Genomic DNA, 13,502 nt, shown 5'->3' on the forward strand with positions numbered 1-13,502 from the left:
CAGAAGACCACCCACAACATGCTTACTAGCAACATCTTTCTGACTTCCTTATGAATAATCATGTAAGATTCCCACACAGGGAGTTGTTGCTAGTCTCCCTGAGGCCAGTCTTTGATACCTATGAGAAGCCCATCCCCTCTCAGGATGTTGTGTTTCTCTCTCTCTGGGTGTATTCTCTCTATTCTGTACCTACATTTCAACACACTCTTTTTCTTTTGCAAAGAATTACTCTATTGCACAGCTCTTTTGCTGCGTGTCTCTTGTTTAAATTATTTTAAGAAGACAAAAAAAAAGGTATCACAATAACCATCAACAATTTCACTAAACATTTGATAAACCTGACAATTCTATTTGAAATACATTGCACATTCTATTCTACATAGTGTACAAGTCTGGGTGTGGTAACTCACACCTGTAATCCCAGCACTTTGGGAGGTGGAAGTCGGGGTATTCCCTGAGCTTAGGAGTTCGAGACCAACCTCAGCAACACAGCAAAACCTTGTGTTTACCAAAAATACAAAAAATTAGCCAGTGTGGTGGCAGGCCCCTGTGGTCCCAGTTACGTGGGAGTCTGAGGTGGTAGGATTGCTTGAGCCTATGAGGTGGAGATGGCAGTGAACCAAGATTATGTCAGTGCACTCCAGCCTGGGTGACAGTGAGACCTTGTCTCAAAAACAAACAAACAAAAAACTCTAATCTACCTACTGTACATAGTGTATTCTAACCTAATCAATAACCTATTTGTACAATGATAAGACACTTAAGATGATGACGACTATGGATAGCAAGGACAACAGGCTACAGAAATGAAGCCTTCTAAAAAGAGGTGTTTTAGAGTTGGACTTTATTAAGAGTATAGGATTAAATATACTTGAAATAAAATACACTTGTAATATTAGAATAAGGAAAAGTATTGATTAGAAATAAATATATCAAAATAAAACAATTTTAAAAGTGTAACAATAAGGGGCTTTATTTTCCTGGGCAATTGATGCACACTATAGATTCACAAATAAATATATTAGGAACTGAGGAAACTCAAGTATACAAAAAAGGAAGATGGGATTTAAATACAAGCAACATGGTTCTAGTGTCTGTGTATCCATTACTCTGTAGTAAACTAGTTTGTTTGGAGCAGATCCTGGATCTGATTTTCCTCACCTATAAAAAGGAAATAATGATATCTATTTTATCATTATTTATCTATGAAGAGTAAGATAATATGAGTATTAACATATATACAGTAAGCAGAATAACAACCACATCCACCTCCCTAACAAGGATGTCCAGATCTTAATTCCCATAATCTGTTATTATATCATGCAGCAAGGCAAAGGATATTAAATTTGCAGATTTAAGGTATCTCATCAGCTGACTCTGAAATCTGACATAAAATTATCCTGGATTATCTGGTGGGGTCCAACATAATGGCAAGGGGCCATAAAAATAAAAGAAGGAAACAGAAGAATTAATGTCAGAATGATGCAATGTGAGAAAGACATGATCAAACTTTGCAGGTTTCAAAGAAAGAAAGTGTCCATAAATTAAGGAATGTACACTCTCAAGAAGCTAGAAAACACAGGCCAACAGATTCTTCCTTATAATCTTTTCCTATAATTTTAAGATAATAAATTTATGTTTTTTAATAAATCTGGTCAGGAAATCTGTAGTATTTTGTTAAAGTAGTAATATAAAACTATTATGATATGCAAAGGGTTGAACAATTTGTGCTCAATAAATGAGAAACATATTATCTGAAATCAATATGAAAAATTCCTAAACACAGTTAAAATAATTACCATTATTAAAGTTTACTTTTTGAGTTGGAAAAAATTGTGGCATAAGTGCCAATTGAAATGTTAGTAGTTCACACATTGAAAACATATTTAGACCACTCTCTATTCTAAGGCCCAAATAATTTCTGAAAAATCATGTAAGATATTGTTACTATTTGTTACTTTTGCAGAAAAGGAAGCAAGAATTATACAAGTTTAGTAACTGGTCATGAGACCCCAAGACAAAGAAGTGAAGAAACCAAGACTATATGCACATCAGACTCCAGGGCTTAGATTTCTCACCACTATTCTATGCTGCTCTCCTTTTAACACTTTCCTGTGACATTAAATAGAACATCTCCCAAGTCTGTCTACAAAGTCAAAGAAAAACAAATAACAGTTGTTACATCATAAGAAGCATAATGAATGAAAGTACATGTACGTTTAAGATAGCAAATTTTAAAAGTGAAATATAAGTAATGCTTTAAATGATAGTCAAAGGATATGTAACAAATCAACTTTATGTTGATTTCTTTGGAATTGAACTGTTTAAATTTCAGAAAATAAATAAATAAATAAATAAATAAATAAATAAATAAATAAATAAATTGGCATAGTTTCACTCTGTCATTGAAGCTGAGTGCAGTGACTTGGCTCACTGCTATGACCTATACCTCCTGGGCTCAGGTGATTCTCCCTTTTCAGCCTCCTGAGTAGCTGGGACTACTAGTTTATATTTATGAATTCTACAATACATAATTCTTTGTGGATCACTGAGGATTGATTTTTTAAAACTATGTATTCTAGAAAGAATGATTTCTACTCTAATTCCTGTCTGACATATTCCCCTGAATTAAAGATTTCCTAAAAGTTCAGCTTTTCAGAAGAAAATGTGCTACTTACTATTGTTTTTGATTGATTTTCAAGTGGTCTCATATTTATCATGGTGCTTTAAATGGCAAATAACAAATTAACCTATTGTTGCATAACCCAGAATTAATAATGTGGTTAACTGATAATAAGGTTAGGTAACCTCCCTCTAAAGTTTTTATTTTTTACTATGCTTGTCACAGCTAGTCTTATTTACTATTGTAGCAGATCACATTTGCCATTTAACTACACAAAGAAGGTCGTTTTAAATTACACTGAAAAATCTAACCAGTAGCTGCAGCATTATCACTTAATTCCTTTCATGGATTCTGTTGAAAGAAATGCTTCAATAGTAAGACATAATGAATACACAAGTCTCATGAAAACAAAGAGTCACAGAACTATCTAAAGAATATACAGACCAAAAATACATTTCATATATCTGAAACTATCAATGATGCATTGCAAAAAGTGAGGATTTCCTTTCACGTTCAATAAACTCATTAAAAAAAAATCAGAGTAGAAACCTTTATTTTGATGAACATAGATAAAGGGCAGGAACAAATATCTTTCCACTAAATTTTTTTTAAGCTTTAAGGTAAATTTAGTAACATCTCATACATGCTATATATAATAAACACTTTTATCACAGCAATATTGTAGTGTTTTATTTTCCTGATTATATCACAGTAATATATTATATATAAAATTTTAACCATTTAAATATATTTTATAAAATAAATGTTACATATATATAAAATGTTATATACATTATATATATTATATATATAATGTTTTCTCTCTGTTAGGGCAATTACAAACTAGTACACAGAATGCCTCAGTTAGCTTCCTGCTTTAAATCTCAAGTTCTACATTTCCAACAGCTTTTTCTAACATTGGTATCCAATTTCTTCAAGTTGTTACTGTCTTGAAGTGGAGTCATGTGTCATCATTATTTAGAAGTGCTTTCATATTAGAAAGATATATTTTTAAATACTTTGTCTGTAGGTATGTGATGCAGGCTACAATAATTGAGATAAGGCTGGGTGCAGTGGCTCATGCCTGTAATCCCAGCGCTTTGGGAGGCCAAGGTGGGCAGATCACGAGGTCAGGAGATTCAGACCATCCTGGCTAACACACTGAAACCCTGTCTCTACTAAAAATATTTAAAAAATTAGCTGGCCATGGTGGCGGGCGCCTGTAGTGCCAGCTACTCGGGAGGCTGAGGCAGGAGAATGGTGTGAACCCGGGAGGCTGAACTGGCAGTGAGCTGAGATCCGGCCACTGCACTCCAGCCTGGGTGACAGAGTGAGAGTGTGACAAAAACAAAAAACAAAACAAAACTTGAGATAAATGTCATGCTTTATAGACATTACATCATAAAATCTACAACTTTCAATCAATGTATTCCCAAGTGCTATCTTTAACCTTTCTATCTCCATTGTCTCTTTTGATTATCTCCCTAATGAAAAAATACAGTAAGAACTCATACTATCTACTTATCAACTTTCAAGTCCCAATGCAGTGCTTTAAATTCAGTTAGCACTCAAATATTTGTGAACATTGCATACACACATACATACCATATATACATACATATATACATATAAAAGTAGCACTGTTGGCTGGTAAAAGTATTAGGCTGGTGCAAAATAATTTCAGTTGTTGACATTAACACATTTTCAGAGGCGGTTGAATGATTCTGGGTAATATTTTCAATCAGAGTTATAACAAAAGGTGGTTCTAGTATCAAAAACTAAAGTTGGGAGTAGATTTTTTAAAAATCATAATAAATAAAATAACTATTCAATGATTCCAGATCTTGTAAGTATAAAAACAAAACTCTGCAGGTGAAATAGAGCACAGATAAATACATACATGTAGTTAGATTAAAACACAATAATCAATCACAGAAGGGAAGTATGAGGAAACTTGTTTTCTCATACTTGTTTTCTTCTAAGAGAAACAAACTACATCTGTATGTTAGTTCAACAGTAAGACAACTGCTACCACAAAGATAATACAACTTAAACTGAACTGTAGAAATGGAGAGCACCCCATATGATGAAAGATGACCCTCCCTGCCGACCTCTTAAAGAGGAATCTTGACTAACTGGAAAGGTTTTAGAGGATATTAAGAATAATCATAGGAGAGTATAAAAATAACATAAATGGGATATGTTTTAAATTCATTAACACTAGATAAGAACAAAAGAGGATAAAAGCTAAGTTTTTTTAATTCAATTTCCTTCCTATGCCACCACCCGAACCATAAGTAAGTTAAACGATCTATATTTTTATAACATAACCACAACATAATCTTTCACTCAACTTCCAGTGCTACAACCTCAATCTAGGTTAGATTGTTGCATTTACTTTCTAATAATTCTTTCTACTTCTAATCTTGCACTCGGCATTCATTTTTCATAAAGTCGTAATTGCTGGAATTAAAATATAAATCAGAAGCTGTTTCCATAAAATTTCATAATAATTACCTAAGCAGCTCAGAATTATTAAGTCTACCTAAATGTCCTGTCATTGGTTTCTCACTTAAGTGAACACCCCACCACAAATTTAATTTTACTCGTATTACCTAACAGTAACTTTATTATCTATCTGGAATTTTTCTGTCTGGTTGTGCTAGAATTTAAACCATGTGGAGGTAAAAATTTTGTCTTAATATACTGTTGGATCTATTATTGCAAGGCACACTGTATGGCACAGAGTTCTAGGATTATCAAACACTTGTTGGCGTCATGAATTTTGCATAAATTTGGATAGCAAATAGTATATTTTACAGCAATCTGTGAATATGTTTCAAGAATTATAGTTAATGACCATGATGAAATTACTAACTGGCCAACCAGAAACTGTGGAAATGAGAAATGCCATTATGACATTAGGTAGAAATTTGGCTGGATGTTCTTTAAAACCCCTTGTAGTTTTCAAATCCAAACACAGACCAAAAATCAAATGAGTAACTAGATAAAATAGTACATAGGTACACTATACTGGCTTCACAATTTTGGTAAAATTATTATAAAATTATTTGTTAGAACAAAATTCTGAATTTACATTAGGTTTTTATTTTTTAAAAAAAGACAGAATTACTTTTAAAAGATACTGACCCAACACATTTTGGAAACATGGTAAATCTTCCTCCCCCTTTAACAAAATACATAGATAATAGCTTTGAAAAAGCCATCCTATTAATAACAAAAATATACATTTAACTGCTTAATCTAAAATTCCCAAAAGGTTATTAGGAAATCACAACAGTGAGACTGTAGAATAGAAAATCCTAGCCTCCATCTGCCAACAAAAACAATTATACAGCTAGCCATGAATGGAAAAAGCTCTGAGAGAGACCAGGTGTCCAGTTAACAATCCAAAGACATACAATGGAGCAAAGAAACAAAAAAATAAACAGAATAAATTCACAGAACGGCAGGAAGAACAGTTTCATGTTTATTTTACCATACATCTCTTAAACCAGCACAACTCATTTAACAGAGGACTCTTATCAGTGAGTTTCCCTCAGGAGAAAAGGACAGCAGGGCAGGCAACTAGCTTGCTCAGGGGCAGTAGTCAAAAGACTTGCTTCCATACTACGCCCTCCCACTCTGGTGACTGAAAAGAACACCACAGCTCAGATACCTGGAGACAGCTAGTAACAGTGGAAAAGACAAAGCTATCATATAGCAGGAGCAACCATGTTCCCCAGCAGAGGATCATACCTGTAACTGAGAACCTCAACGGCCACTGCAGCTGCCATGAAACCCCTAGAAAAGGAGTGACCACCCTCTCCATGATGGCCTGTGTATCAGACACCAATGTCACTGACACCATGAAAACGACTGCATGCTAGGCCCGGCATCAGCAAGCACTAGTGTGACTAAGACTTCCCTTTGTGAGGAGAAAAAAGTCAGATAACCTCAATAGCTTACACTACCAACAGATAAATGCGGCCTTGGCTGCACAGAAACAGTGCCATTGTGACAACCCTGGAAGCCAGAATCCCTGTACTACATAAAGCTACTCCATCAAGCACGCACCTGCAGGTGATTATCTTTGCTCATCAGTCCATAAGTTAGAAAAAAGTGATTACTTCCTCAAATGCTCAGCCATCCAAAAAAGCTACAAGAAACATTAAAAATATCAAATAAAGATGAAAACACAAAAGGAAAATAGTAATTTTTGAGTTTCTCTCCCCAAAGAAATGAAGATCTACAAACCACTTGACAAGGAATTCAAAATAATCACCTAAAGATGCTCAGTGAGCTAAAAGACAACACAGACTACTAAATATCAGGTAAACAATACATCGACAAAACAAGAACTTCAGCAAAGTGACAAAAACTATGACAAAACAAAACAGAAATACTGAAACTAAAGAACATAATAACTGAATTGGCCGGGCGCGGTGGCTCAAGCCTGTAATCCCAGCACTTTTGGAGGCCGAGACGGGCGGATCACGAGGTCAGGAAATCGAGATCATCCTGGCTAACACGGTGAAACCCCGTCTCTACTAAAAATACGAAAAAAAAAAAAAAAAAAAAACTAGCCGGGCGAGGTGGCGGCGCCTGTAGTCCCAACTACTCGGGAGGCTGAGGCAGGAGAATGGCGTAAACCCGGGAGGCGGAGCTTGCAGTGAGCTGAGATCCGGCCACTGCACTCCAGCCTGGGCGACATTGCGAGACTCCGTTTCAAAAAACAAAACAAAACAAAACAAAAAAAAAAAAAAAAAGAAAAATCTTCACAGAAGATTCACTGAAGCAGTAGAAGGACTAACTGAACTCAAACACAGATTATTCAAAATTACCCAGTCTGGGGACAAGAAAAAAAAGACAAACCCAGTGAGAAAGTCTATATAGGACTTACGGGACACTATCAAGACGCTCTATGCCTTATGGAAGCTAATGAAGGAGAAAATAAACACAAAGGGGCAGAGCCTACTTAAAATAAATAATGGCCAGATGTGGTGGCTCATGACTAGTAATCCCTACACTTTGGGAGGCCGAGGCAGACAGACCATTTGAAGTCAGGAGATTGAGCTCAGGAGATTGAGCCCTACCTTGACGACATGATGAAATCCTTTCTCTACACAAAAAAGAAAAAAAGTTGTTGGGCATAGTGGTATGTTCCTGTGGTCCCAGCTACTAAGTGGGGCTGAAGTGGGATGGTCACTCGAGCCTGGGACAGTGAGCCCTAATCATACCACTGCACTCTAGCCTGGGTAACAGAGCAAGATCCCCTATCAAAAATGAAAGAATGAATGGATGAATAAGTAGAGAAAGGAAGAAGGATATAAAACAAACTAGAGAATAAAATGCATATTCAAATTCATTATGCCCAAAAACTGCAAATAAGCTAACCATAAAGAGATCTTTGCAGGATACATTATAATTGCTTAAAATCATGCTGAAAATAGTAAAAGAACAACCCATCAAATTGAAGGGAATCAGGAGAAACTTTACAAGCCAGAGAAGACTGGGATAATACTCAGAGCAAGGAAAAACCAACAAAAAAAACTGCCCTCAAAAAATAATATGCTCAGCAAAATTATCCTTTAAAATTAAATGAGATGTAAAGTCTTTCTCAGACACACAAAACTAAGTGAGCTAGCACGAGATCTGCCTTAACAGAAATGCTTAAGGAAGTTCTTCAAATTGAAACAAAAACACATTAAAAAGCAAAGCAAAAACACAGAAAAACATAACTCTGAACATAAATTTATGAACACACAAAAATTAATGCAACACTGTAAAAGTGGTGAATAATTTACTCTTAATCCTAATACAAAAGGTAGAAGATTAAAATGTGCTAATATAATGTTAAAAGAGGCAAACTCTAACTTTAACAGCACAAAGAGTGTGTTATCTACAGGGCAGTAAAAATGTTGTGTTTTGTATGTGATCCAAATTAAGTTGTCAATTTAAAATAAAAGGGTTAACTATACGATACTTTAGAAGGGAGCAAGAGGGCCAAAAAGGACACTCCAGTGACCATTACCCCTGCAGGAACACCAAACTGAACAACTATTCACACACAGAAGCACCTTCATCAGAACCAAAACTCAGGTAAGCAATCACCATATCTAGTTTTGACACAGTATTTTTCAAAAGGCACTGAAGGAAGTAGAAAAGACACTTTTGAATCACTGATACCACCCATTCCCAATCCCTGTCAGTGACTATGTTGAGCAAAGAATGTGTGCTTGGGGGAGAGAGAGCCATGATTGTTGGACTTTGCATTGAAATTCTGTGCTGCCTTGTCTCAGTGAAAAGCAACATGAGATGTCAGTTTGCTGGCACCCACTGGGGGAGCATTTAGACAGATCTAGCCAGAGAACTGTCCTTCACAGCAGTCAGAACCTGAGTTCTAGCTGGTCCCATCAACACGGACTAATGTGCTCTGGGGTACTAAATGAACATAAAAGTCAGTACCTGCCAGAAAGACTGCAGTTGTCAGGTAAGTTCTAGTGCTGTACTGGGCTCAGAGCCATGGTACACATTGAGATGCATGTGACCAAGTGAGAGAGCAGCGAGGGTAGCCAAGGGAGTAATTACGTCAGCTTTCCCCAATTCTAGGCAGCACTGCTTGCAGTTCTTGGAGAGACTCTTTCTTTTCACTTGGGGAGAAAAAGGTGAATTAGGAGGACTATGTCTTGCAACATGAATACCAGCTCTGCCAGAGTAGAACGCAGCACCATCATGCAGAGTCCTGAAGCCCCTTTCCAGGCCCTACTTCCTGAATGACATTTCTAGACATACCCTGGGCCAGAAAAGAACTCACTCCTTTGAAGGAGAGAAGACCTAGTTCTGGCAAGATTCAACATCTGCAGACTACAGAGGCCTTGGGCCTTGAAATCTCTGCCGTACCTTGACAATATTTGTCACAATCCTTTGCTGAGACCTAGGGCTATGCTGGCTTCAGGTGTGACCCAATGCATTCTTAACTGGGGTAGCCATGAGGAAATCTTTCTTCTGCTTGAGGAAAGGACAGGGAAGAGTAAAGGGGACTTTGTCTTGCACTTGGGGCACTACTGTGGCCACAGTGGGGCAGAGCACAAAGCAGGTTCCTGGGCGCTCCCAATTTCAGGCGTTGGCACAGATGAAATCCTGGACCCCCTCTGAGGAAAAAGGAACCTGCTGGCTTAAAGAGAGAGATCCAAATCTGGCCGCATTCAGCATAAGCTGACTGAAGTGCTCTTGGGCCTTCCGTGAACTTCGGTGGAGCCAGGCAGAACTTTCTATGAGTCTGGGAGTACAGAAACCATGTGGACAGACTACTTCTGCAAGAAGGAGAGGGAAGAGTCGGGGAGACTTTGTCTTGTAGTTTCAGTACCAACTCAGCCACAGTATATAACAGAGCACCAAGTAGATTCCTAACATTCCAGACTCAAGGCCTTGTCTCTTAGGTGGCATTTCTGGACCCACCCTTGGCTGGGGAGAAGCTTGATGTCTTGAAAGGAAGGACACATTCCTGGAGAGATTCACCACCAGCTAACTGATGTAGGTGGGGCACATCAGTAGGAGCCAGGCAGTGGTTAGAGTCAGTGCTGTGCTGGGTTTGGGTTGGACCCAGTGCAGTCCCTGTGGTGATGTCCCCAAGGGTGCTTTTGCCATCTGTCCCTCAGCTCCAGGAGTCTCAGCATGGTGAAAGACTCCCATTTGTATGAAGAAAAGTATGGGAAAAGAATAAGAGTGTACAACTGGTAATCCAGAGAATTCTACTGAATCATTACCAAGACCACAAAGGTGGTAACTCTCTGAGTCCATAAAAATCACAGTGTTACTCGGTTTGGGGTGCCCGTTAGGCAGATATGGCTGTGGCAATGAAGATTTTTTTCTTTAGAGATGGAGTTTCACCCTGTCACCTGGGCTGGAGTGCAATGGCATGATCTTGGCTCACTGCAACCTCCACCTCCTGGGTTCAAGCAATTCTCCTGCCTCAGCCTCCCGAGAGTAGCTGGGATTAGAGGTGCTCACCAGCACCCCCAGGTAATTTTTTGTATTTTTTTTTTGAGACAGAATCTTGCTCTGTCACCCAGGCTGGAATGCCGTGGCGTGATCTTGGCTCACTGCAAGCTCCGCCTCCCAGGTTCATGTCATTCTCCTGCCTCAGCTCCTGAGTAGCTAGGACTACAGGTGCCCGCCACCGCACCAGGCTGATTTTTTGTATTTTTAGTAGAGACGGGGTTTCACCATGTTCGCCAGGATGGTCTCGATCTCCTGACCTCTTGATTCGCTGCCTTGCCCCCTCAAAGTGCTGGGATTACAGGTGTGAGCCACTGTACCTAGCCAATTTCTTGTGTTTTTAGTAGAGACGGGATTTCAGTATGTTGGCCAGGTTGATCTCAAACTCCTGACCTCATGATCCACCTACCTCAGCCTTCCAAAGCGCTGGGATTACAAGCATGACCCACCATACCTGGCCTGACCAAAGATTTAGATCACAACACTAAATCACCTTTGAATACCTAGAAAACCTTCCTCTGAGAAACACAGGTACAAGCAGTCCCAGACATGAAGATTACAATAAATAAATAACTCCTCAATGCCCAGACATTGACAAACATCCACATCTGCGACAATCCAGAGAAACATGGTATCTCCAAATTAAGTAAGGCACCAGGGGTCAGTCCCAGAAACACAAGAGATTCACGACCTTTCAGACAAATAATTCAAAATAGCTGTTTTGAGGAACCACAACTACACATAACATAACAGAGAAGGAATTCAGCATTCCATCAGATAAATTTGAAAAAGAGATTAAAAAGAGTCAAGCAGAAATTCTAGAGTTAAAAAATGCTGCTAACACACTGAAGAATGCATCAGAGATTTCTAATAGCAGAACTGGTCAGAAGAATCAGTGAGCTTGAAAATGGGCTATTTGAAAATATACTATCGGGGAGACCAAATAAAAAAGATTAAAGCCCACCTACAGGAACTGTCAGAGAGTGTTAAAAAGGCAAATCTAAGAGTTGTTGGCCTTACAGAGGAGATAGAGGCCGGGCACAGTGGCTCACATCTGTAATACCAGGACTTTGGAGGCTGAGGTGGGTAGATCACCTGAGGTCAGGACACCAGGCCTGGCCAACATAGCGAAACCCCAAAATTAGTTGGGAGTGGTGGCATGTGCCTGGAATTCCAGCTACTTGGGAGACTGAGGCAGGGGACTCACTTGAACCCGGGAGGTGGAGGTTGCAGTGAGCTGGGATTGCTCTACTGCACTCCAGCCTGTGTAACAACAACAAAACTCTGTCTCAAAAAAAAGAAGGTAGATAACAAACATCAGGGTAGAAAGTTTATTGAAAGGAAAAATGGAGAACTTCCCAAACCTAGAGAAAGGTATCAATATTTAAGTACAACAGCGTCACAGAATACCAAGCAGATTTTTTTTTTTTGAGATGGAGTCTCACTCTGTTGCCCAGGTCGGAGTGCAGTAGCACTGTGTTGGCCCACTGCAACCTCCATCTCATGGCTTCAAGCAATTCTCCAACTTCAGCCTCCCAAGTAGCCGGATTACAGGCGCCCACCACCACACTCAGCTAATTTTTGTATTTTTTTTAGTAGAGACGGGGTTTCACCATGTTGGCCAGGCTGTCTCGAACTCCTGATCTCAGGTGGTAGGCCCGCCTCGACTTACCAAAGTGCTAGATTATAGGCGTGGGCCACCACGCACGGTCCACCAAGCAGACTTAACCCCAATAACATTCTTAGGCCTTTAAGAATAAAATAACCAAAGATCAAGGACAAAGGAGAGACCTAAAAGCAGTGACAAGGGAAACAAATAAAATACAAAAAAAAAAAAAGCTCCAATACATCTGTCAGCAGACTTCTTGGTGGAATCCCTAAAGGCCAAGAGAGAGCAGCATGACATACTTAAACTGCTTAAGGAGAAAACTTCCAGAATAGTAGATCCAGCAAAAATATCAAACACAAAGAAGAAATACTTCTGACAAACAAAAGATGAAGGATATCACCAATACCAGACTCGCTCTACAAGAAATGCAAAGAAATGCAAAAAGGAGTTCTTCAATTACCAAATATAACTACAAAAAGTTTTCAAGATACAGACAATATAGTAAGATACAAATAGAAATAACAGAAAGTTTAAAAGGGGGATAAATTAAAAGTGTGAGTGTTTGTTACTTTTCTCTTTGCTTGTTTTTGCTATTAGTGTTAAGTTGTCATCAGTATCACCAGAGAAAATCACCTTCACAAAAAGGGAGACAGCAAGGAAAGAAAAAAAGAACACAGAATGATGAGGAGACAAAAATAAAGTTACAGGAGTAACTCCTTATCCACAACATTGAATGTAAATGAACTAAGCTCTCCAATCAGAAGAAAGAGAGTGGCTGAGTGCAGAATTAAAAAGAGGCAATGACATACTGCCTAGAAGAAATGCCCTTTACCTATAAAGACACACAGAGACTGAAAATGAAGGGATGAAAAGAGATATTCTATGCAAACAAAAATGAGCAAAGAACAGGAGTAGCTGTATTTATGCCACAAAACTGATTTCAAAATAAAATCTGTAAGAACAAAGAAAGTCATTATATAACGATAAAGGGGCCAATTCAATAAGAAGGGTTAACAATTGCAAATATATATGCACCCAACACTGTAGCACACAGATATATATAAAGCACATATTATTAGAGCTAAAGAAAGATAGAGATCCCAGTACAACAATGGCTAGAGACTTCAACACCGTACTTTTGGCATAGGGCAAGTCAGATCAATTAGACAGAAAATGAACAAAACAGCATTGGACTTAATATGCACTATAGACCAGAGGGACCTGACACATATTTACAGAACATTTTTTTTTTTTTTTTTTTTTTTTTTT

General features: G+C 38.3%; 1 protein-coding gene across 4 annotated transcripts in view; it reads right to left on the reverse strand.

The window, feature by feature from the left end:
* The window catches only part of LOC111535634 (histone demethylase UTY), a 227,888-nt gene that overhangs the window by 16,173 nt on the left and 198,213 nt on the right, over positions 1-13,502 (reverse strand). Inside the window, exon 28 of one of the 4 annotated variants that reach the window (XM_026451720.2) lies at positions 974-1,161. The exons of the other annotated variants lie outside the window; for them this stretch is intronic. Within the exon in view, the coding sequence (XP_026307505.1) occupies positions 1,158-1,161 (4 nt within the window). The 3' untranslated portion in view covers positions 974-1,157. Of the gene's footprint in view, positions 1-973; positions 1,162-13,502 lie in introns of those variants that run through there. 4 annotated transcript variants of the gene reach the window in all.

Source organism: Piliocolobus tephrosceles, chromosome Y, assembly GCF_002776525.5.
Source record: "Piliocolobus tephrosceles isolate RC106 chromosome Y, ASM277652v3, whole genome shotgun sequence".
In the NCBI taxonomy this organism is placed as follows: Eukaryota; Metazoa; Chordata; class Mammalia; order Primates; family Cercopithecidae; genus Piliocolobus; species Piliocolobus tephrosceles.